Here is a 24936-nt window from a genome sequence, read left to right on the forward strand (position 1 = left end):
CTATAGGTGACTGGGAGCAGTATCTTCTCCAAATTTTGGAAGTGAAGAATCTCGGCTCTATTAGTCAAACAGGAATTGGAATACTGCTCTTCTGAACTTGGCATCTGCCCTGGCAGCCATGTCAAGTGCATAGTGTTTCAAAAAAGGTCAGTGGGCTTGCTCCACAAAGCTGTCTTACAGATCTCTGAGATCAGTATATTTCTGAATCAGGCCAGTGGTGGCTGCTGGCCAGGAGCCCAGCTTTGAAGGCAGCACAGCTGCCAGCAGCAGCGCAGAAGTAAATATGGCATAGTATGGTATTGCCACACTTATTTCTGTGCTGTTGCCTGCAGAGCTGAGCCCTCAGGCAGCAGCCGCCACTATCCAGCCACCCAGTTCTGAAGGCATCAGCACAGAAGTAAGGGTGGAAAGGTACAGTATTGCCACTCAGATCTGCGCTGCTGCTGGCGGGGCAGTGCCTTCAGAGCTGGACACCCAGCCAATCGCCGCCACTCTCCGGCCGCTCAGCTCTGAAGACAGTGCAGAAGTTAAGGGTGGCAATACGGTTGACCCCCTCTAAAATAACTTTGTGACCACCCTGAAACTCCCTTTTCGGTCCGGGCCCCCAATTTAAGAAATGCTAATCTCCCCTATGAAATCTGTATACAGTAAAACCACACAAAACACCAGATTTCACGGGGCGGGGGAGACCAGATTTCATGGCCCATGATGTGTTTTTCATAGCTGTGAATTTGAAAGAGCCCCAGCTGTAAGACAACCTCATTAAGCTTCCACATGGGAGCAGGGTCTCTAACTGGAGGGCAAGTATGGAGATGGTTCTTGAGAGATCTCAATATCAAAAGATGTGAAAAGACCAAGTGTGCCTATATCTGAGTGCGGCATACTGATATTGCTACAAGATGGACTTTGAAGAAGCTACTAGCTAGTCATGCTTTCTTCAGGAGAAGCATCAAGCCTAGAATCCTTGGTCTTAAGGCCTCAGTTGCCCATAAGAAAAACCTTTTCCACATCAAGGAGTAAGTCTTCCTATTGGAGAGTTTCTGACTCTGTAAAAGGATCTCCTGAGCCTGCAGAAAACAATCTGTCAGTCCTTGTTCAAAGAGCCTACACCACAGATCATGCAGCGACTTGTGGGTCTAAGTTTAACCCTGGTTCTGTGATAGCATGTCCATGAGAAGATGTGTGTATGTGCACGCGTCTGCATGTCCGGACATCTGCAGATCAGATGGTCAAAACTGCCTTGGCCAGTAGGGGATATCACAATGAATGTAACTTTAGTCTTGTCTAATCTTGGATGTGATCCTGGGGACTGGTGCAAAGACATGCAAAAGTACTTGAGAAAAACCAAGCAGATGGGAACTGGGCCTGTACCCCTTAGACCAGAGGTCCTCATTTGACACTATTTGCCATGGCAAACAGATGAGAATACCACACTGGTGAAATATTGGGTCTGAGATGGATTTCCAGTGACCACTTGTGATTGGTTACCATCTTCCTGCTTAGAAGTCTACCAGGTTGTTTCTGACCTCTAGTAGGCATTTACTTGGTAGTAGGAGTCACTTGGTGGTGATGGCACCATTTCCAGGACTCAACCATCTCTAGGCAGAGTGGGGATGATCAAGCATCTCAATCTCCAAAGTGTCCATGACCTGCACCCAGCTCTTGAAAGGTCCTGAAGTTGTCCAGTGCCTGTATCAGCACCAAAGCTGCTGTCTTTCCCGGGACAACAATAAGGCGCTGTTAGATAGCAAAAGTGATCATTTGGCCTCCTGCTGTCATGTCTCTGCATTCCAGTGACAGAGGTCTTGCTAGTGAAGCTGCAGGAGAAAGGCACCACCTCCTTCTTCTGCAAAGACAGTAATTCATTCCTACAGGCCTGAGAAGGTGGGCCCCAAAAGCCCCAATAGGGCCACAGTAATATTCTGTATGTGCACAGAAGGCTGGCTGGTTGCTGGCTGTGCTAGTGCCAATCCCAGCATGCCTGTGATTGCGGTCTGTAGAGAGCATCTGGTTTCTAAATGATGATACTGCTCATAGACCTCAGCAACAAATCATCTCTGCTGGATGTTAGAGAAAAGGCAAGGCTGGGGATGGTGAGGAGTACACTTCCACAGGCAGCACTGATTCATAAAATGCTATCTGCTCTGAGGACTATGTCAGTGCAAATGGTCTCTCTCAATGCTGAGTGTGGCTCAGGTGTGCTCTAAGTCTGTATTATCGATGCTAGAATGAATATCGGGGGGGGGGGTATATCCGGTACCAGAGCCATACTGCCCCACAGTCAGTTCCTTTCTGCGTATCTTTGATGGTAGGTGTGACTTGCCTTCTGACATCTTCCTGTAATCCTCTTTATGAAACAGCACAGAGCTCATTCCCCAACCATTCAGGGTGGCCTCTTTCAGCACCGTTTCAACCTCTGAGGTGTCAACTTCAATGCTGGGCCTGCTGATGGGCTTCAGTGCCAGACATGGTACTAGTGCTAATATTGATGCCCGGCCTGGCTTTGGCACCACTTTCTCTGCTGAAGTCTTCAGCATCACCTGCCTGTCAGTTAGATGTAGGCTTGACCATTAAAGGGATCTTCAAATTCAGCTCTTCTGTCTCTAATGGCACTTTCACAGATTGGTCTGGAATGAAGCTTCAAGCCTTGCATCCCTTGATTTGTGGGTTCTTTCAGAGAAGGAGAGGCAGACTGAGCATCTGCTTAGACAGCAAGACTCCCCCAAGTAGAACACACATCACAGAATGGACCAGGCTTGAAGATTGTAGGGTTTGAGTCCACTATGCCAAATTACTGTTCAGTGGGGGGGGGGGAGTGTGCAGGTGCAGGGGAAAGGGCTGCAAGCAGCTTTCTATTTGAAAAGCACTAAAAACAGACTAGCATAAGAAAATAAAGAATGAAGATGGTTCTGAAGAATCTCAGAAGATCTGAAGGAGTGTTTTGAGAAGTCTAGCAGGTTGAACACCAGCTAGGTTCCACCTTGTTGCCACAGGTGGCAATACGTAATTGAAGGAGGGTCACAGCCACCTCACCTTTTATGCCCTCATACAGGTACACAAGGAGCCACAAAGTGTATGTGCAAACCTGAGAGACATGGATATTCAGAAAAATCCAGTCTAACGTGCAGAGGTTCATGCATACCCAGAGCGGGATCCACACTGACACATACTTGAAAAATGAATGCTACACACTGTTGGAAAGCCTGAGACCTTTGCTTTCCAGTGTATTTATTTCTAATCCTATTTGTTCATAATGTGTTTGACCTGAACAGTCACTGGCTCCTAAGACCAGCAATGCTTTTTTGCACTGATCCAGAACATTATAGTAAATTGCAGAGCTTGGTCCACTGTAATTTTTTATATTAACTATAAATATAAAAAATTAAAATAAATGAATAACGGTATTCATTGCACAGTACAGCAACATTTTGCACTCTACCTGAACTTCTGGCTTAGAAGTGATATTACTGAATCCTATTTGAGAATCTATCCTGAGTTACACAAATGACTGTCTAGATCAAATAGTTTCATCTTGCTTTCCTCCACGTCCTTCTGGATTAAAATTCTAGCTGTTCTAAGTGTTTACAAATCCTGTACACTTCATTTTACACTACAGTAAGCCTTAACAAAAAGCTGAAAGACAAAACAAGACCACAGGGAAATATGAAAACTGATTTAATGGACATAGATAACTGGATGGCTTGAAGATTGCAAACTATATAAGTTTCTCCTCCAAATATATTTCTCGCTTAAAAGTATGTGGCAATATTTACAATTTATCAAACTGGTTTGAGAAGAAAAATAAAAGATTAACAACTCAAATAGGCTTTTTGTAATCAAAAAAGTAAACTTGAAATTTGACCATCTGCTACTCAATATACAGAAGAGAACAAAAGCTTTACCTTCCATCTGTTTCCACATTCGTTACAGACAACAAATGTTGTCATAGGTTCATCAGCACTGCGAGTTTGAACCTACAGTAAAGGGAATGGGGAGGAAAGGAAAGAAAAGTGTTATCACCATGATCCTGTTCAATTATTTCCCACCTGTTCAATGTAAAGTTACTCAATGCTAAAATAAAATTTGTATATCCTAAATAAAATTACCATAAGAGCTATCCAAATGTGATTTTAAAAGTTACCATATTTGAAATCCATTGTATAAGAGTGCTTCAACATTCCATTTTAAGTGTTGTTATAAAGCTTAAGAATGCAGATTCTCAGCCCCCCACAACCTACTCCAGTTCACAAAATGGTTACACCCTCACATGTGATATGAAACTAGATGAGTTAAAATCTAAGCACCAAGCCAACTGAACACGCGAGAGTACAAACTAGGCAAACAGCTAACAAATTGGAATTACCAGATTTTTTACAAAATAATCATGACTATTTCATTTTGCATTTGCAGAAAAAAGGTAGTAAAACATCTGTGCCAACACATCCATAGGGAAACCCCTTTGTTTGGCTGATTTAAGTACTAAAAAGTATCCATTTCAATAATGAAGATCAATGTAGCACTGTGCAAATATTTTTGAGTTTTGTTTTTATGGAAGTAGCAATTGCACATTCTGCATAGATTTACATAAATATACTTATGATGAGGTGGACTAAAAGCATAAAGATTCAGACAGATTTTTACTGCAAGTGTTTACATCAAAACATTTTAGATACTAGAAGCATAAACTGAGCTTATTAAGCTCAAAGGTATGCACTGCAGCAATACCGAAATCAACATGGACTTGATTTGCAAGCTTTTTGCACACAATTCCTAATTAAATTAGTGGGAGTTGCATGAACAGAAGGCTTGTAAATCAGACCCTATTTTAATAAAATCATAATTGATGTTGAATATTCATGTTCATATGCAGAGGTTTTCTACATATTACATTTGCCATCACCACCCAAATACAGAGATAGTTCAAACACACTGAAGCACTAGTTACAGCAGTTAATCTCCCACACATCACAATTTTAAAAATAGGTAGAAAAGGAAGTCTAGCAAAGAATTGCTGAAATGGGGGAAAAAAATACTTGTCAATGTTAAAGAATTTCTAATACATCCTTGGAAAGAGTTTAATTAGTGTTGGGCTTAACTGCTGATTTCTAGGAAGAGTTTCTAGTTACATTAAGTTGAAGGATCGAGCAAAGAGTAGCAAAGTAATAAGATGAGTATTTTCTCCATAGAAGCATATACGAATCTATGAAATACCAACAGAAATAAGAATATTTGGAAATACAAATTCACTGTTCATAATTGGTTGTAAAAAGAGGCTTTTTTTTGCGCCAATGTTTAACTGCTATTTTTCTAAGAGCCGAATATTAATTTGCTTTAGGCTAATGAACCAAGAAATATTTAAAAGTAACTCAAATACTGCTATATTATAAATGACAATTTTCTTCAACTATCAAGTTACAAAATGCTGAAACAAAAATTCTTTTAAAAAAAGAGAAAATTTCCTTAAAATTGAGATTCAGCCTTGACAAGAAAAAAAGAGAACAAGAATGATTATGTACCTGTGTGTAAGTGCAATTCTTCTTTTTACATTTGCCACATGTAAACAGGTCAGTCTGGGTGCCTCCTGTCTTAGCCATCTGGTGCTCTCTAATAGCTTCTTTGGTCAGATTTTTGCGCATCTCTTTCAGCTCATCACTCGCCATCTCCTGTTATGGACAAAGATTGTCTACCATAACATAGACAATTTGCTGTTGGGACGTCTCTTCTTACAGTTTTGACATACTATTGCTAGTATGACCACAGTATAAATCAACCTAGCAAATTTCATTTTGAAAATGTATATAATCATACTGAAGATAGGGTTTTGTTTTTAAATCCAGGAATACCTATCCTATTAAGCAGCAAAACCATTCTATGAATCTTGGATCTCTTATCTTTGCTAAATTCACACTGAATAAGCTTCAACTTTAGTTATCACAAATTCCACTAAGTTTGCCAAAGATGCTACCTAAAGTTAAAATATTTCTTCATTCTTTACACTGTTGGTGAAACGGCAGAAGTTACATAACTACCAAACTTGCAAAAATGTTTGCATGCAAAACATGTCTGACCAGTGACTATCAGAAAGGCTAAGTGAAGACACTAGTTAGTGTAGGGGTAAAGAAGAAAAGGTGGTAGAGAAAGGTCCCCAGGAATGAAAACTTATGCAATTTTCTGGTTGTGAAAAATTTAAACTCCCTATTTTTGTTTCTGCATAACCAAAAGTTTATTTCCACCATGAAACCCTCACAGTGCAAACAGTTTTGCACAGCTGTCCTCTCTTAACAAGAAATGAATATCTGGATAATTCTAGTTTACTCTTATAACATAGCATTGTTTGATAATGAGAACTGAAACCTTCTACCTCCAGTTCATGATTCAAATTTAGCTTAGTATTGTAATGATAAAAAATTATCTGATGCTTGTTCATTGGCCTTGGAGATGAGAATTTAGACTAAATTTATCAACATTTAAAACTGCACCCAAAACTCATGCATTCTTGTTGGCACTCTCAACATGTCTAAAGACAGAATGGGAATGGAGAATGAGCTTCCCCTTGAAAAAGGATCTCTTCCAGAGTGGCCACTCCAAATCAAGATTGAGGCCATTTTCTCCATTGCCTGTGCTGTAACTCTCCTCTGGATAAACACAAACTTCAGTCTTCATTGCTGACTATCCAGCACACCTCATGTCAAGGTTCCTTCCCCACTCTGAACTTTAGGGTACAAATGTGGGGAACCTGCATGGACACTTCTAGCTTAGATCTGGTAACTCTGCCACCATCCAGAAATTTCAGTGTCTGGAGCACTTCCTGTCCCCCCAAAACTCTCCCCTCCCTGGGTGGCCTTGAGGGACTTCACCAATTCCCTGGTGAGTCCAGATCCAATTCCCTTGGATCTTAAAACAAAGAAAAATCAATCAGGTTCTTAAAAAGAAAGCTTTTAATTAAAGAAGAAAGGTAAAAATCATCTCTGTAAAATCAGAATGGAAAATACTTTACAGGGTAATCAAAGTCGTATAGCCCAGAGGAACCCCCTCTAGCCTTAGGTTCAAAGTTACAGCAAGCAGAGGTAAAATCCTCTCAGCAAAAAAGGGACACTTACAAGTTGAGAAAACAAAAATATGACTAATCCACCTTGCTTGGCTATTACTTACAAGTTTGAAACATGAGAGACTGATTCAGAAAGATTTGGAGAGCCTGGACTGACGTATGGTCCCTCTTAGTCCCAAGAATGAACAACACCCAAAACAAAGAGCATAAACAAAGACTTTGCGCCACCAAGATTTGAAAGTATCTTGTCCCCTTATTGGTCCTCTGGTCAGGTGTCAGCCAGGTTTACTGAGCTTCTTAACCCTTTACAGGTAAAGGAGGCATTAACCCTTAACTATCTGTTTATGACACCTCATGTTAAAAAAATTTGAATTCTGAAGTGCTTTATCCAAACTTCTCCGTCATTCAAGGCATAGTTACTAGGCTGAGAATAACATGTAAAGATTTTGGTCTAAAACCAAAAATATTTAAGTCAATAGCCAAGTGACTGGCCTCCATGGCGTCTTGTTACACAAAACGGCAGCATTACAGAGTTAGTAGCTTTCATTTCTAACTTCTGTTAATTTTTTTTTTAAACCTTTTTCAGGGTTTCAGACACCAGACAGTTTTTAAACTGCAACAGGGCCTAAGCAAGGCAGCTCTCTCTAAGGAAGCTCTCTCCAGATATTGCACAATAGGGCTTCAAAATCAGTTTTAATTATGTATGTTCCTATTCTATACACACTGCCCTTTATATAAAGCATTTTGTAAAATAATAAGTCCAAAACTTCACACTTGTTAGCTCAAGTTTAAAAGATGAGATGTTAAAAATTTTAAACACGTAATTGATACAAAGTATCAGAAGGGTAGCCGTGTTAGTCTGGATGCATGCATCGTCAGATGCATGTCAATAGTAATTGATACTGTTTCTTTGAAAATATTCTTTGAAAATATTCTACTCTGGATACCAGTTAATTGTTTTTACTTCAGTTTACCTGATCAGCTGGGTGCTCCATACTTTCTTAATGTTTTGTATGCAGGAATGAGCATTCCTAATTTTTCCACTTTCCCAGTATCTGCATGGGATTTAGCAGTTCAATTAACACTGCTCCAGATTAAATACCTATCTCCTCTACATCAGCTCTCTTTACAGATATTTAGCCACTTAACTCAAAATCTTTTTAGTTTGAAATGAATTTAAAATCCCAATAATGATTGACCCTGAAGCGTTACTTTTATATAAATACAATGATCAGAACAAAATAGAACCACATAGAATCAAAATGCCATCTGATTCTCTTTACACACATGTACTGGTCTGCCAGCCAAAGTATACTTGTCTATATGCGCAGACCATTTTTCTCTTGAAGAACAAAGTTCACCATTACTTATGGCCTGTATGAATAGCTTATCTTCTGATCTAGTTCCAATCTTTTTTTTTTCTTTGCCTGTTTGAGCACAACAAAATTTAAAAATGCTGACAATTACAAAGTAGGTCTATGCTCTTATTAATTCTGTTTTTGTTTTTATCATAGCCTCTAATATTATGTAATCAAGTTCATTGTTGCTGCCTCTGTAGAAACTACACAAAGGCACTGACCCTAGGAAATTTCATTTAATGTTCCTGAGGCACAAGCCCCATATTCTCCTCTCCAATTATTTTCATATTCACTTCCTAAATCCACTTCGGATCACCACATTTTTCATAAAACCCTGTGCTACATGACTTAAACATTTCAAGTCAGCATAAATTGTTGCATCAACTTGTATGGTCAGTTCCCTGAATCTTTTTAAAAAAGGCACAAAATAGGGTTGTTAAGTATCAGAGGGGTAGCCGTGTTAGTCTGGATCTGTAAAAGCAGCAAAGAATCCTGTGGCACCTTATAGACTAACCGACGTTTTGGAGCATGAGCTTTCGTGGGTGAATACCCACTTCCTCAGATGCACTTAGGGTTGTTAAGTAGATTGTTTAAGCTACTGCACTTAGCAGTTATTAGACTGGACAGGGGTACACTGTTTTCTGTCAGTTTTCCAATGCAAGTTTTCCTTTTTAAGCCTTTCAGTATCAAAAGTTAACTTGGGAAGTTAGCTAGAGAGGTTCTGTCTTTCCTATTAACAATTCTGCAGTAAATTCCACTTTTACCAAGTTTTAACTTGCTGTCTTGGGTTGGTAAGCCATCCCAATTCCTTTTTCTAATAAGATTTTTAGTGTTTTGTCAAATACAAGTACGAATTTAGTCAGTTTTAAAAAGCTTTTCCCTAAATATTGTGCCAGTGACAATTTTAGTGATCTGTACATCCTACGTTCCTCCTTCTTTGTAGTAAAAACACAGAACGTACCTAGTCAAGTTTCTTTCAAAGGCATTTTTAAAAACAACAACATTTAAAAACAGTCATCAGTACTTAATCTTTTTTTAAAATATCCATTGCTATAGTTTAAATTTAGTTTGCTTTTCTTTAATAGCAGGATCTCATTTTATAGGAACAGTAAGATAATTTTATTATCTTAATTAGTCCACTTCCTAGCTTATTCTTTCCGTCTTATTTTGTCTTTTTGTTAAAAAATAAATATATTTGGGTACTACAAAGTGTTTGCAGTATGATAAACTAACCTCAAAATTTTAAAATTAACAGAAATTTTAAATAGTACTAAAAATAGCTCCAAAGGGTCTCACTGCCACTAAGAAAGGAGACTCACTTGTAAAAATCAGGATGATATATCTAGCTTAGAAGTAGTCAAAATGCTAAAGCTAGCACTTGCCAAATACAAAGGCAGAGCTCTTTAATACTGATGATACAGTGCACCCAAAAGGGCACAACTTGTTAGCCTGGGAACCACAATCCACCTCCCCTAATTTGAAGGTTGTTGCTGGTACAGGCTGCATTTTTTTTAAATGCAGTACATTCTACTTCTAAGCTTTCTCCATGAAGCACTCTCAGGAACATTCTACCTGCCTCTTGCCTTATTCAGGCATCACAACTTTTAGAATTACCCCACTATTTCTATGAATCTGCAAGCCATTATACTGCTGAAAATTGTGGTTTCTCTTAAGTGCCTATGCTTATGAGAATGTGAAGATACAACGTATAAGAATGTTGATGGCTTGTATAGGTAAGTCAAACAGAGTGATACAAGTTACAAGACCTAATATTTACTTACCTCTGCTGTCATTTTGGCAAACCTGTCTGGAGGTATGTTCCCACATAATACATTTTTTCTTAGATTAGGATTCTTTGTGTCCTTGAGATTTGCTATTCTACTTCGTACCCTATTTTTGTATTTCATGTCAGTGTTTTTCAATTCTTGATATATAGGTGCTTAGGACTTAAGGAACATATCATCAACAAGTAACATGCAGAACACAATATAGTACTTCATTGCTTTGCAAATGTTTGCCCAGGTTTACACAGGCTTGGCAGGATTAGATTTTTATCAGTAAATGTCAGTAAAGATCAATTTTACCATATACACACAGACGAAAAATATTTCCACCAATAATAACAGAAATGTACAGATCAGCACAGTGATAAAAATACTGCTTGAGAATATATTAGTTTTATTTAAAGATATTTACTTGGTATATTTTAACATGTGATGTTGACAATTTGTGTTCTAATCGTTATAAAACTAAAGTTTGAATCTCAATGTCTATGGTCATTAAATAATTGTCTTATCTTCCTCAATTTCCCACAACTGTGAAAATTTACATAGATAAAAATACTTACAAGCAAACATCTATACTATCTACCAAAATTATTTTAAAAAACAGAAATAAAATTCTGCTAAACCTATTCTTTACGCTGTTGATCAGTACCTTTCTTAGCAATGGCTGCCAGTGCTTGAATTACATAATTTTCTCAATTTCTTCTGCTCAACTCATGGCAACTAAGTAATGAAACTACAGATCTCTCAAGATCACTCTTTGACTTGTGGGAGCCTCCCACAAGAGTGCAACAGGCATCTTAAATTCATTCTGCTGAAGAACTGATTAGTTTCCAAAACAATGCAGTGTTGATATCTGAGCATCAATAATACCCAAACAAATTTCCAATGAAAAATGCAGCTTCCAAAATTTTCAACTTGGCTACCTGATTTCTGTACAGAAAACACTCACGTTTTATACTAAATGGCTGGGTAGCATCAGAAAGCTCAGATTGTTTCTACCTATATAGTATTTGGTCAATTGCTAAGTAATAGATGTTGTCTGTTGCCAGTTTGGCTTCTTTGAAAACATTTTAAAGTCAATTTAATGAAGTTGGGGTGTGTGGGTGGAGGAAGGAGTCCTGATTTGTGTAAGCATTAACCACATTAGAATTAAAAAACAAAACAACAAAAACTACACTTAAAGCAAAAGAAGATTAAGCACTTGAATAATGCCAAGAAAATTTGTGACTAAGATTCATCCAAGATTATAGGAACACAATAACAACACCTAGCTCTTATAGAGCACCTGTCATCGGTAGATTTCAAAGCTAAAGCATAAAGAGAAGTAACTTGCTCAAGTCAGAGGTGGGAACAGAATCCACTTCTGCCAAGAACCAGTCCATAGCTCTATCTACTAGGCCACACTTTCTCTATAATTTCACCACCGGTCACTTCAGTAAGATATCTGCTATAGCTGCTGCTAGCAGCAGCAACCTTAGAACTATCACTTAATTAAATTACATACAGAACTCTTTTTAATGTACATAAATAGTGAGAATTGCTTCTCACTAAAAATTTTCACACTGCTGTACTGAACAAAATGAATATTTTCCTACTGAATAAAATCAAAGTTCATTATATGGAACAAACTTTTTTTTTTCCCATTTAATAAATCCATCAGCAAATACTAATTCTAGAGCACTTAGATATACCACAAAAGGATATCTTCTTCAATCTGAGATCCCAGCTCTTCCTCATCAGCACCAATAGCAATGTAGTCATCTGAACAAAAGAGAAGCTTGATTATTAAACTTAAGTGGACATCAAATTTCCTTAGCAGCTCAAGTACCCACTAGGAACCCTGGAAAGCATAAGTTAATGCATACTATGGTTGTGGCATTTCAGAAAAAGTAGTGCACCACATACTTTTATGGTAGCAAAACCCTGTCAGCTCATTATTTTGCAGAGCACACAAAAGGTAAAGACAACAAGATTGATAGAAAAGCAACAGCCTAAAATCTTAACCAGCAGCTAAACTGTAGATGTAGGTACTGTACAAAGAGCTTTTGTGTTATCAGTTAAGTCTTGAAGATTCTACTCAGTTTGACAACTGTCAATCTTTGCTTTGAAAGAAAAAACTGATCTATCACTTCAACATGTGTGATAAAATTCCCTCAAGATAGCATAGGTACATTCAATTAGTGTTAGATGTTAGCAGAATCAGTAATTAAGTTGTAGAAAGGAGCTTAATGGATATTAAAAATATAAGGAAAGCAGACAAACTGAAGTGCAATAAAACAGGAAATTTAAAGTGGTAAATAAAATAGGTAAAATACTTAAACTCTAAAAGACAGCACAAAAAGTTTGGCCTGAAATGCCCAATCTTAGCAATCCCTGAGTAGAGAGTTTGGAGAGAGAAAGTAAAAGAAACATTTACTTCCCAATTTGACAGAGGACAGGCTAGACAGTGCAAGCACACTATCACCATTTTCCACCTTTCTTCACCTCACTTTCATTTGCATTTTAAAAAGATCAAAGAACACCATCAACTAGAAATTAAGTCAATTTCATAAAATAAGTTAAAAAAAATAGTTTCAGGTACCATATTTATCAAATGCCCATGTCAACTTTTGTGTTTTACAATAACATATTCCTACTTAAAAAAAAAAAAAAGAAGTGTTCTCCTTTTTTGCTGTGTGAAAAGCCAATAAAAACAGCAGAACATGACTGATTACTGATAGGGAAAAAACAGTGAAAATGCCTACACTCAAAATGCTGTCAAAATGCACAATGTAAAAAAAACTAGAGAGAAGAAATAACTCACTAATCTATTAGCGTAGCAATAATTTTAGGTAAGTTTCCAAAGACAAGTGTGATTTAAATTGACATTACATAAAATTTGCAAAAGTTAACGAAGTGATTCATGAGTCTGGATCTGTAAAAGCAGCAAAGAATCCTGTGTGTGTGTGTGTGTGTGTGTGTGTGTGTGCGCGCGCGTGTGCGTGCGCGCAAGCAAGCAAGCAAGCAAGCTAGAGATAATGAGGTTAGTTCAATCAGGGAGGATGAGGCCCTGTTCTAGCAGTTGAGGTGTGAAAACCAAAGGAGGAGAAACTGGTTTTGTAGTTGGCAAGCCATTCACAGTCTTTGTTTAATCCTGAGCTGATGGTGTCAAATTTGCAGATGAACTGAAGCTCAGCAGTTTCTCTTTGAAGTCTGGTCCTGAAGTTTTTTTGCTGCAGGATGGCCACCTTAAGGTCTGCTATAGTGTGGCCAGGGAGGTTGAAGTGTTCTCTTACAGGTTTTTGTATACTGCCATTCCTAATGTCTGATTTGTGTCCATTTATCCTTTTCCGTAGAGACTGTCCTGTCTGGCCGATGTACATAGCAGAGGGGCACTGCTGGCATATGATGGTGTATATTACATTGGTGGACGTGCAGGTGAATAAACTGGTGATGATGTAGCTGATCTGGTTAGGTCCTTGTTAGACCCCCAAGTGGGGCCCCAGGGCCAGACTACGGGTGCTCCGGCCTCCACCCCCCAACGGATTTTTCCCCCAGCCCTCAGAACTGTCATATAGCTGCTCTGAAAGCAGAACTTGCAACAGGAAAAGCAGCCTTGTGGTTAGCCAGCCTGAAGAGACACAGTTCCCCTCGCGACGGTTGCTTCCTGAGTAAAGATGTTAAAGCCCGTCTGCCTCCCTTGTATGGGCATATGTCACTCGCAACCCCTCAATTGGCTTATCACAAACTATGACGACAAATTTACTATATATTGCCGGTCCCCTCCCGGGGACGGGCAGAGAGCCCCCGAATTCCTGTCGAAACCGTATCCAGGCCTGATCACCTTGGACGCTCTCTCGGCTCACGCGTTTCCTGAAGCCTAACCGGTTGCCAGCCGTAATGAAACTTTCGTGGTTTGTATGTGTAAGTATAATTAGCTGTTAAGTATTCTGTACTGATAGATAGGAGGCAAAGACTGATTCTAGCCGCCCTGAGACTCCTGCTAGGGGAAACCCGTTGACCAGGAAATCTCAAAAGCAAGGGGAATCAGTTGAGCCTCACAATTTGTTTAGGAAAATTAGTTGCTGCACTTATGATTACTAATAGCACCAATATTACTCCTACTAACCCCTGGAATGATTTAGATAACTATTGGGATTTAGAAAAATACCAGGGCCAGCTTTTATTTGTAATTGCAGTATTTGTATTATTTGCTTTGGTAGTGTGTTGTAAGCCCCAGATGTAACTGATCGTGTTTTCCCTTATCATTATCTGTGATTCATTTAATAAACCCTTATTCTCTTAAGCACTAAGAGTGATTGCTTGCGTGTTCTCCGTCACTGCCCTTGGGCACTTGATACCCCCCCCCAGGCATCCAGTGATCGAACCTCCGCCCTACCCCAACGCTCATTACCCGGTAGATAACGGGCACCTGGTGGCCATATTGGTGGAGCAAGGGGCGAGAGTAATCAGTAATCAACAGTCCTGTGATGGTGTCGCTGGTGTAGATATGTGGGCAGAGTTGGCTTCGAGGTTTGTTGCATCGATTGGTTCCTGAGCTAGAGTTACTATGGTGCGGTGTGCAGTTACTGGTAAGAATATGTTTCAGGTTGGCATGTTGCCTGTGGGCAAGGACTGGCCTGCCACCCAAGGCCTGTGAAAGTGTGGGATCATTGTCCAGGATGGGTTGTAGATCCCTGATGATACGTTGGAGGGGTTTTAGCTGGGGACTGTATATGATGGCCAGTGGAGTCCTGTTGGTTTCTTTCCTGGGTTTCTCTTGCAGTAGGAGGCTTCTGGGTACACATCTGGCTCTGTTGATCTGTTTCCTTATTTCCTCGTGCGGGTATTGTAGTTTTGAGAATGCTTGGTGGAGATTTTGTAGGTGTTGGTCTCTGTCTGAGGGGTTAGAGCAGATGCGGCTGTACCTCAGTGCTTGGCTGTAGACAATGGATCGTGTGACGTGTCCGGGATGGAAACTGGAGGCATGAAGCTAGGCATAGCCGTCAGTAGATTTTCGGTATAGGGTGGTGTTAATGTGACCATCACTTATTTGCACCGTGGTGTCTAGGAAGTGGACCTCTCGTGTAGATTGGTCCAGGCTGAGGCTTATGGTGGGGTGGAAGCTGTTGAAATCATGGTGGAATTTTTCCAGAGTCTCCTTCCCATAGGTCCAGATGATGAAGATGTCATCAATGTAGCGTAGGTAGAAAAGGGGTGTGAGTGGACGAAAGCTGAGGAAGCGTTGTTCCAGGTCGGCCATAAAAATATTGGCATATTGTGGGGCCATGCGGGTGCCCATAGCGGTGCCACTGATCTGGAGATATATATTGTCAACAAATTTGAAATAGTTGTGTGTGAGGATAAAGGCACAGAGCTCAGTAGCCAGTTGCGCTGTGGCATCATCAGCGATACTGTTCCTGACAGCTTGTATTCCATCTGTGTGTGGGATGTTTGTGTAGATAGCCTCTACATCCATGGTGGCTAGGATGGTGTTTTCTGGAAGGTCATCAATGCATTATAGTTTCCTCAGGAAATCAGTGGTGTCACGGAGATAGCTGGGAGTGCTGGTGGCATAGGGTCTGAGTAGAGAGTCCACATATCCAGACAGTCCTTCAGCGAGAGTGCCAATGCCCGGGATGATGGGGCGTCCAGGATTTCCGGGTTTGTGGATCTTGGGTAGTAGATAGAGTAACCCTGGTCGGGGCTTTAAGGGTATGTTGATTTGTTCTGGTGTTAGTGTAGGGAGTGTCCTGAGTAGATGGTGCAGTTTCTTAGTGTATTCCTCAGTGGGATCTGAGGGAAGTGGCCTGTAGAATTTGGTACTGGAGAGTTGTCTGGCGGCCTCCTTTTGGTAGTCAGACCTGTTCATGATGACAACGGCACCTCCTTTATCAGCCTCTTTGATGATAATTTCAGGGTGGTTTCTGAGGCTGTGGATGGCATTGCGTTCTGCACGACCTAGGTTATGACGCAAGCGATGTTGTTTTTCCACAATTTCTGCCTGCGCATGTCAGCGGAAGCATTCAATGTATAGGTCCAGACTGTTATTTCGACCCTCAGGAGGAGTCCATGTGGAGTTCTTCTTCTTGTGCTGTTGGTGGGAGGGTACCTGTGTATCAGTGCACTGTTCAGTGTTGTCCTGAAAGTATTCTTTGAGTCAGAGACAGCGAAAGTAGGCTTCCAGATCGCCGCAGAACTGTATCATGTTGGTGGGGGTGGCAGGGCAGAAAGAGAGTCCCCGAGATAGGACAGACTTTTCTTCTGGGCTGAGTGTGTAGTTGGATAGATTGACGATATTACTGGGTGGGTTAGGGGTACCACGGTTGTGGCCCCATGTGGCAGGTAGGAGTTTAGACAGCTTACAGTCCTTTTTCCTTTGCAGAGAGGTGAAGTGAGTAATATAGATCTCCTGTCTCCTCAATGCCAACTCTGCCCACATATGTACACCAGCGACACCATCACAGGACCTAACCAGATCAGCCACACCATCACCGGTTCATTCACCTGCATGTCCACCAATGTAGTATATGCCATCATATGCCAGCAATGCCCCTCTGCTATGTACATCAGCCAAACAGGACAGTCTCTATGGAAAAGGATAAATGGACACAAATCAGATATTAGGAATGGCAATATACAAACACCTGTAGGAGAACACTTCAACCTCCCTGGCCACACTATAGCAGACCTTAAGGTGGCCATCCTGCAGCAAAAAAACTACAGGACCAGACTTCAAAGAGAAACTGCTGAGCTTCAGTTCATCTGCAAATTTGACACCATCAGCTCAGGATTAAACAAAGACTGTGAATGACTTGCCAACTACAAAACCAGTTTCTCCTCCCTTGGTTTTCACACCTCAACTGCTAGAACAGGGCCTCATCCTCCCTGATTGAGCTAACCTCATTATCTCTAGCTTGCTTGCATATATAAACCTGCCCCTGGAAATTTCCACTACATGGATCTGATGAAGTGGGTATTCAGCCACGAAAGCTCATGCTCCAAAATGTCTGTTAGTCTATAAGGTGACACAGAATTCTTTGCTGCTTCTAAGTGATTCAGGAGACAAATTACATTTACCCAAGCATTTAAGTCAGTTAGGCATCTTAACTGTCATTAACTGCCAGCTGGACTTAGACACTTCCAAAAAACATTACCCCTTGTCTAACTGCTCCTGGCTGCTCTCTGCAAGTGAGTCTGTATAAAAATGGATGACTCAGTATTTAGAAAGTGAGACCTACTATGGGGGAGAGAGTGTTAACCTGTGGGCAGGACTTGGGCCTACACATAACATTGCTCTAGCGCAGTGGTTCTCCGGTCCGCTGCTTGTTCAGAGAAAGCCTCTGATGGGCCAGGCCAGTTTGTTTACCTGCCACATCCATAGGTTTGGCCGATTGCAGCTCCCACTGGCTGTGGTTCGCCACTCCAGGCCAATGGGGCCTACAGGAAGGGCAGCCATAGGGTGACCAGATACCAAGTGTGAAAAATCGGGATGAGGGTGGGAGGTAATAGGCGCCATTATAAGAAAAAGACCCAAAAATTGGGACTGTCCCTATAAAATCAGGATATCTGGTCACCCTAGGCAGCCATCACATCCCTCGGCCTGCGCCACTTCCCACAGCCCACATTGGCCTGGAGCGGCAAACCATGGCCAGTGGGAGCCACAATCAGCCGAACCTGCGGACACGGCAGGTAAACAAACCGTCCCAGCCCGCCAGGGGCTTTCACTGAATAAGCGACGGACCAGCTTTGAGAACCACTGCACTAGGGCTCAAAGAAAAGGGGACCCAGGCTTCATTTTCTGAAGGAAGAGAGAAAGTAGCAGGAAGGATCCAGGCTGCCTATACATACATTGCTTTGAGCACACTGATCTTTTTATACATAATTCTCAGTATTATCCCATTTGGTATTTTCACTCACTTATACTTTGTAGTGCCTTAATAACAAACTTCATACAAAAACTGTCATGCTCAAAAATCCCTAAAAAAAAAAAAAAAAGTTGATTGTCCTTTTCACTACACAAGTCAGTTTGAACCAAAGAGAAGGTTAATAATGAACAGATTTCGTTCCTACTGATAAGGGATTATGTACATTTCTGGAATAAGATTTGAATTTAGTTTAAAACTGAGAGTTAAATATATATAATTTGGCTAAAGGATAGCTTTAGAAGGATGGGAGCATGAAACGGTACAGTTATTTGAAGGGTGTAAACATGAGCAGTAATAGGAGAAGTTTTTTGTGAGGATCTCATGGAGATGTACAGATTAATGTGCACAAAATGTATAGATTATTTCTGTATTTTGAAAATAAATAAAAAGAAGCAATAGGGTGAAGTTAAAGGTAAATGTAGGAACCGCAGGAAAATAAAAGCCTTGACAGAGAGGTCTACTAGATTACAGAATAACATCCCGAAGGAAGTAATGAAAATCTTGTTTTTCAGTATAAAACACAAAGGTGTAAGAAAACTCCTGGCAATGAAAACAAGATGGAATAGATCATTTCACAGGTCTTGTCCACCTCCAAATTTTATAACTCTCAAAACACATGGAAGCTAACACCCCTAACACTGAACGAGAAAAGAATACGTCTGTCATGGATTGGATACTTAATTTTAAATATGTCAAATTCTTTATCAAAACACCAGTGCCAGATGTATTGTAACAAAATTAAGTTTCAACTGAAATGGAAACGGAGCTTCTGGCTACCAGAATTTGCAAGGTCACAGGACCCAGGGGGACACTGTGGTAACCCCCACCCGAAAAAAAAACCAACCCACTGAAACTGTATCTTTCATGGAAACAGATTAAACTGATGATACAAGGAGGTAATGGCTAGCATGTATCATGAAGAGGATTCTCTGCTGTTGGAAAGTAGTTGTCAGATGGGCTGGAGCAGGAAATGCATGTTTCCTTAGCATGTTTCCAGGCTGCCAGGTTTTTGCTAATCTGGATGAACCTATACCCGACTAGCCGGCCTAGCTGTATAGAATTCAGACTGGTCTGACAATCAGTGCTAGGATACACAGGAAGAAGAAACAGAACAAAATCCAATACTGTAAATAAGTTCTACAAAGCTCACCCCCTGTTTTGAGAGCAGCAGCCAGCATTTCTCTACATTTCACTCGTACAGAATCTGAAGTACTTGGAGCCCGAGGAAAAGAAGGGATGAAGGAATCAGATGAAGCATTAGCCTCATCTTTCCTGATGCTGGAGTTGCTACTGGAACTGCTAAAGTGGGTAAAAACAGAAAAGTGGCATGAAATGTCTTTTCTCCAACGTGTTTCACCCTAGACCAAAACAAACTTTTTGTTTGATCTTCACATCTCATTAACAATATTCCCATAACAGAACAAAGATAACATTTATGCAATTATTAGAGCTATAGACATTGTTGAACTTCAGTAAAAACGATCTTTGAAATACTTGTTTCTATGTGATACGGGGTACAACAATTTTACTAAAGAGGGTGCCCAGGTCAAGTGATCCTCTGGGCTCACTTGTACTATAGGAGCCACTCCAGCCCCCACTTACACCTCCAGCCCCCAGACATATGCAGTTTACAAGGAATGAAACACAGATCAGTCCCCCAGTATTTGCATTGTAAGGGCACTAGCCCCCACCAGGATGTCTTCCCCCGAAGTGGTGGCCTTTCAGCATGCCCAAGTCCAGCATAGCACAGGGAGTGGGCCCAGTCTATAGGGTATGGGGTCTCCCCCAGGGTCCCAAGCCCAGCTACAGCCCAACTTGAGGTGCCAAGGGAGGCCCTCAGTAAGGCGGTATGTCGATGCAATGGTTCCCCTCCTGGCCAAGCGAGGTGTGGTCATTGGCCCTCAGCTCAGGAGGGCTGTCAGTCTATTCCTGGTACTCCAGAATCTGGACAATCCTCTCTGATTTCAGGTCCATCAAGTGATTGGTAGGGGAACCGTGGCCCACCCATTTTTGGTTTTCCCACACTTCATCACAACACCACCAATGTGTTTCTGATGTCAAACATTATGAGGGTATAGTGACTTTGAATGAACAAGAGAAAGGCTTTGCAAGCCCTTCAAACTGCTTAAAGCTCTAGAAAATCAATGTTCATCCTGGATTCTTGTTATATCCAGGTGCTTTGTACTGTCTGGTTGTCCACATGGGCTCCTCAACCCAAGAGGGATGTGTCAGTAACAATCACTTGTCCGGTGCAGAGGCAAGGAAGGGAATGCTCACGCATACCTGAGAGGGATTCTTCTACAATAATAGGGACAATATCACTTTGGTGGGAACAGTCACTATGATGCTCAAGGACTGTAAGTGTGGAGAGTACACTGTTTGAAGCCATGTTTATAGGCAACAAAGGTGGAGCCTTGCAAATGACATGACATAAGTACATGAGACCACATGGCCTAAGAGACAGACAGATGTCTTGACAGGCACTTGGGGGTTGCTTATGACCTGGTCTACGATATTGTTCATAGCTTGAAACCTGCCCCTCCGCAGGGAAGCCCTTGCCATGACTGAATTTAACAATGCCCCCAATGGAGTCCAAAGTCCGCATAAGCGATGAGGATGGATTTTTCGGCATTTATACTGATCCCCAAAGAGGAGAGAAGTTTCAGCATTGTCAAAGCCAACATATGGTCTTTTTAGTGTTTTCTGGTGACAAGGAGCCAACAGCTGACACAGGGAAAAAATGTGAAACCACAACATCTGATATAAACTGCTACAACAGAGCACACCTTGATAAAGGCACTGGAGATAGTAAGAGCAATGCCAAAAGTGAATATCCTGTATTGAAAATGGTCAGAGCCCAGGAACTTGAGACATCTGTGAGCGGGGTGGATGCTCAGGTAAAAGCAGGTGTCCACGTTGAGAGCTGTAAACCACATACCCTTTTTCAGAGATGGAATTATAGATACCAACGTGGCCATGTGAAACTTGAGTTTGCAAACAAAAACATTCAGATGGCAAAGGTCGAGAATGGGTCTCCAACAGCCCTTCTTTTTAGGCACTAGGAAGTATGTCAAGTAAAAACTTCTCCCTTGGTACTGAAGAGGAACTTGTGCTGTTGCACCTCACTGTAAGAGGGTTTTCACTTCTTGTTTGAAAATGTTCTCATGAGAGTGGCCCCTGAGAGGGTGCTGGGGAAGCAAGTAGGGATAGCTATTGAATAGCTATAATGGATGACGTTCTGCACCCATTTGTCCATTGTTTTTGCACTCTAGGTGTTCAAAGAAGTGCTAGATGACCCTCAAAGGATGCATGGGAGTCTGGAGGCATTAGACTTAAGATATGTCTACACTGCAATGAAAAACCCACATCTGGTCTGTGCCAGCTGACTCAGGCTCACAAGGCTCGGGCTTCAAGGCTGTTTCATTGTAGTGTAGACTTCTAGGCTTGAAGTCTATACTGCAATGAAACATGCTCGCAGCCCAGGCCAGCTGACATGGACCAGCTGCAAGCATCCAGGTGCTATGTAGACATACCCTCAGTGGTTTGCAGCTCTCCTGTCAAAAACAATGTTTAGCTGAGAACTGAGACTGGAATGAGAAACCTACTGAGGAAGGTGTGGGGAAGTAGGCCTTTTGAACCCTCTGTCTCTTATGGAGTGACTCATAAGGTTTTTGGTGGAAGAACTGTTGAACCATCAGTCTAGGCTTCTAGGACTATCAGTGAAATTTTCGATTTGGGGCAGGTGCATGTACATTCTCAGGGGGTAGAGGGTGGCCCTGGAGTTCTTTAAAGTGTGTAAGGACTCATCCATCTTCTGATTATATACTCAGTCTCCTTGAAAGCTTGGTCCTCTATGGTGTTCTGACTCTCCGGGGAAACCCCAAAGCACGGAGCCATGACTCTCTGTGCATTACCATGGTAGTAGTCATTGCCCTGGAAGATGCATCAGCGACATCTACTGCTGAGTGGAGAGCAGTCCTGGCAACCATTTTCTGTTCTGCCACAAGAGCCTGGAAACAAGCTCTGTCCTCCTGTGGGAGTCTGAACTGTTCAAAATTCACAGAATTTCACAAAGTTGTACTTAGCCAATAGTACTTGGCTATCCTGAATTTGAGTCTAGAAGAAGAAAGACCTTTCTTCCCAGTAAGCTGAGACACTTGCCCTTCTTATCAGTTGGGATAAATCAGGTAATATTATTGCCTAGATCTCTTTGTGGTGGCCTGGACCACTAAAGACTTTGGAGCAGAGTGAGAGAACAGAAATCCCACCCCTCTGACTGAGGGGTGGGATTTCTCTGTTTCTCTGTCCTCTGGGGGTAGGGGTGCAGGTAGATGGGATATGTTCTGCCTGGCTTCAGGATGGTTTTCTTAACAGGGAACACTTTTTGATGGAGCCAGAGCACTGAAGAACGTCCAAAAGCTTGTGTTGAGGATCCTGAACCTCCTCAAAAGAAATCTGCAGCTGTCCTGTAATTCTGTGGGGTTCCCCTCCTCCCCGATGACTATGAGCAATTCCAGGAACAGAGACACTGGAGTCACTGCCTCATCTGGACAGGGTGATGGCAATCTTGTTGGTTCTGGTGGAACTGCCAGATTCAGTGCACACTCCTCCTCAGTTGGATCCTCAGAAGGATGGGTTGAATGAGGGTTGCGAAGGTCCCCATGGTGTGGTGTACCAAAGGCTCCAAGAAAGGTGATGAGGTGGAAGTTGGTGCCAAGTTGGTCAAGGTCCTCTGACCGGGAAAGTGTGTTGTGAAAGAAGGAATAACAGTTCACTGGACAGCTCAGACTCTCCCAGTGAGAAGAAAGCCACTCGAAGTTAAAGCCCAAAGATGGAATGAGAGACACACTCCTCCCAAAGGCCAGCTCCCCTGACAGAGTTATATATTCTCTCAAGGAAGGACTTGATGGAGTGGGACACTGAGTCTGCAAAACAAAGATATTCACATGAGAAGCACAGATCTCAACTCTTTCCCAAGCCAGAGGGGTCCTGTCCACCCAAACCAAAAGAGCTGCAGTAAAGAGTTTATGCCACAGCAGTTTAAGGCAAAGATAGTACCGAAGGTAATCAGTGCTCTCAGTGATCAGTTTTCATCAGTGCAGGTGCACCACAGGGTTGTGTATGGGACTACCAGAGGCCCCAGTGCCGTCGGATCACAATCTGGTGCTGATGGAGCCCTAGACTTGTCACATGCCCCTGAGACTTAAGATGTTCCATGTTCTCTTGAGTTGAAGCTTATATACTTGCCTGGTTTAGGCAGGGCTGAATCAGATGTCTTCAAAGAGGATTTGGAGGAAGACAACCTCATGCTTACGAGAATGCTCCTTGCTCTCCTGACAAGGCCCAATGATGGATTTCCAGGGGATGGGGAAGACTCCCTCACTCTTGAATTGGACCTTGTGGCAGAAGACGCACTTCTTGCTGAGTAAGGCTGATCTATGGGGCGGAGATTCCTCGGGCCTGGGTCCAATTGTGGTCTCATAGCCTCTTCCATTAGGTACTTCCTGAAGAGAAGTTCCCACCCTTCCCGAGTATGGCAGGGGAACAAAGGGCAGGTATTGTACCTTGCTACAATGTGGGCTTTCCTTGAGATAGTATAAGCAGCATAGGTGGTTATCACTGACCAAGAAGGAATACAGACAGGAACCACAAAATTTGAAGCTCGGAGTCCAAGGCATAGTCCAATACCCAAACAGAGTGTGCACTTCTACGATAAAGAGATTGCATTACAGTTCTTGTATGACATGAATTGAAAAATACTATCTTATTTTTACAGTGCAAATATTTGTAATAAAAATAAATAAAGTGTGCACTGTACACTTTGTATTCTGTGTTGTAACTGAAATAAATATATTTAAAATGTAGAAAACATCCAAAAATATTTAAATAAATGCTATTCTATTATTCTTAAACAGTGCAATTAATCGCATGATTAATTGTGCGATTAATTTTTTTTAATCACTTCTCAGCCCTAGTTTCTACCTAAAACGCAAGATACTGATTAAAATAGGCTGGTTATTGTTAAGACTCCTAATATTGTAGAGTAAGAATGTTAAATAGATGACTTCAGCAGGCAGAATGGATATTTAGACTGCCTGACCCATATTGTAGCTAGTCACCAACCATTTTTTCATATTATTAACAGCAGGATTGACTTACCTTCATCCCCACCACAAAAGACCTGGATGACTATTTTGATCTACAATGATTGGTCAACCTTGATGACAGTGCAGGCATCACCACTTTTTAGACATTGATTATGTGTTTGATACAAGAACATGGCAGCCCTCCCTAGTCCCAGGTATCCTTATACAAAAATTAAATATTTAGGGAAGTACCTATGAAGAATTATTAATGTGAAGAATCAGTTTCATCTGTTGTGCTAGTTCATTTTATATTATACACACACAGAGGTTCAAATACCTTTCTTCTCTTGCTTCAGGACTGTTTTGTGATGAAGATGCAGGTTCCTTTTTCTTGTCTTCAGAGTCTTTATCAGTTGACGGTCCATCTGGAAATGTACAAACCATGAAATAAGCATTGCCTCTTATAGGACAGAAATGGCAGCTAAGTATAAGTTAAATGCAATGCAGTTTATTTCCATAAGGGCTGAGTACCCACAATTTGCACGGGAATTTGAGTGTGCTTAATACCTGTGAAAATCAAGCCACTTATTGAGGCATCCAAGTTTGAAAACTCTGCCCTGATGATTAGGATGAAACTACCGCATATTCAGTGCTTATTTAAAAGCATCATACAGTTATATAGTTAAGTCCACACAGACAAGACCAAACAAAACAATAAGGGAATTAAAGGTTTAAATAATAATCAAATAA

The 24936-nt window shown here is 41.3% G+C and overlaps 1 protein-coding gene across 2 annotated transcripts in view; it reads right to left on the bottom strand.

The window, feature by feature from the left end:
* The window catches only part of TCEA1 (transcription elongation factor A1), a 57916-nt gene that overhangs the window by 2471 nt on the left and 30509 nt on the right, over positions 1–24936 (bottom strand). For both annotated transcript variants that reach the window (XM_030553087.1, XM_030553088.1), the window contains 6 exons: positions 24524–24611; positions 19251–19399; positions 11898–11954; positions 10188–10342; positions 5517–5663; positions 3903–3974 (listed from right to left, as the gene is read on the bottom strand). In XM_030553087.1, the coding sequence (XP_030408947.1) occupies positions 3903–3974; positions 5517–5663; positions 10188–10342; positions 11898–11954; positions 19251–19399; positions 24524–24611 (668 nt within the window). The remainder of the gene's footprint in view (positions 1–3902; positions 3975–5516; positions 5664–10187; positions 10343–11897; positions 11955–19250; positions 19400–24523; positions 24612–24936) is intronic.

This window comes from Gopherus evgoodei, chromosome 2 (genome assembly GCF_007399415.2).
Source record: "Gopherus evgoodei ecotype Sinaloan lineage chromosome 2, rGopEvg1_v1.p, whole genome shotgun sequence".
Taxonomy (NCBI): Eukaryota; Metazoa; Chordata; order Testudines; family Testudinidae; genus Gopherus; species Gopherus evgoodei.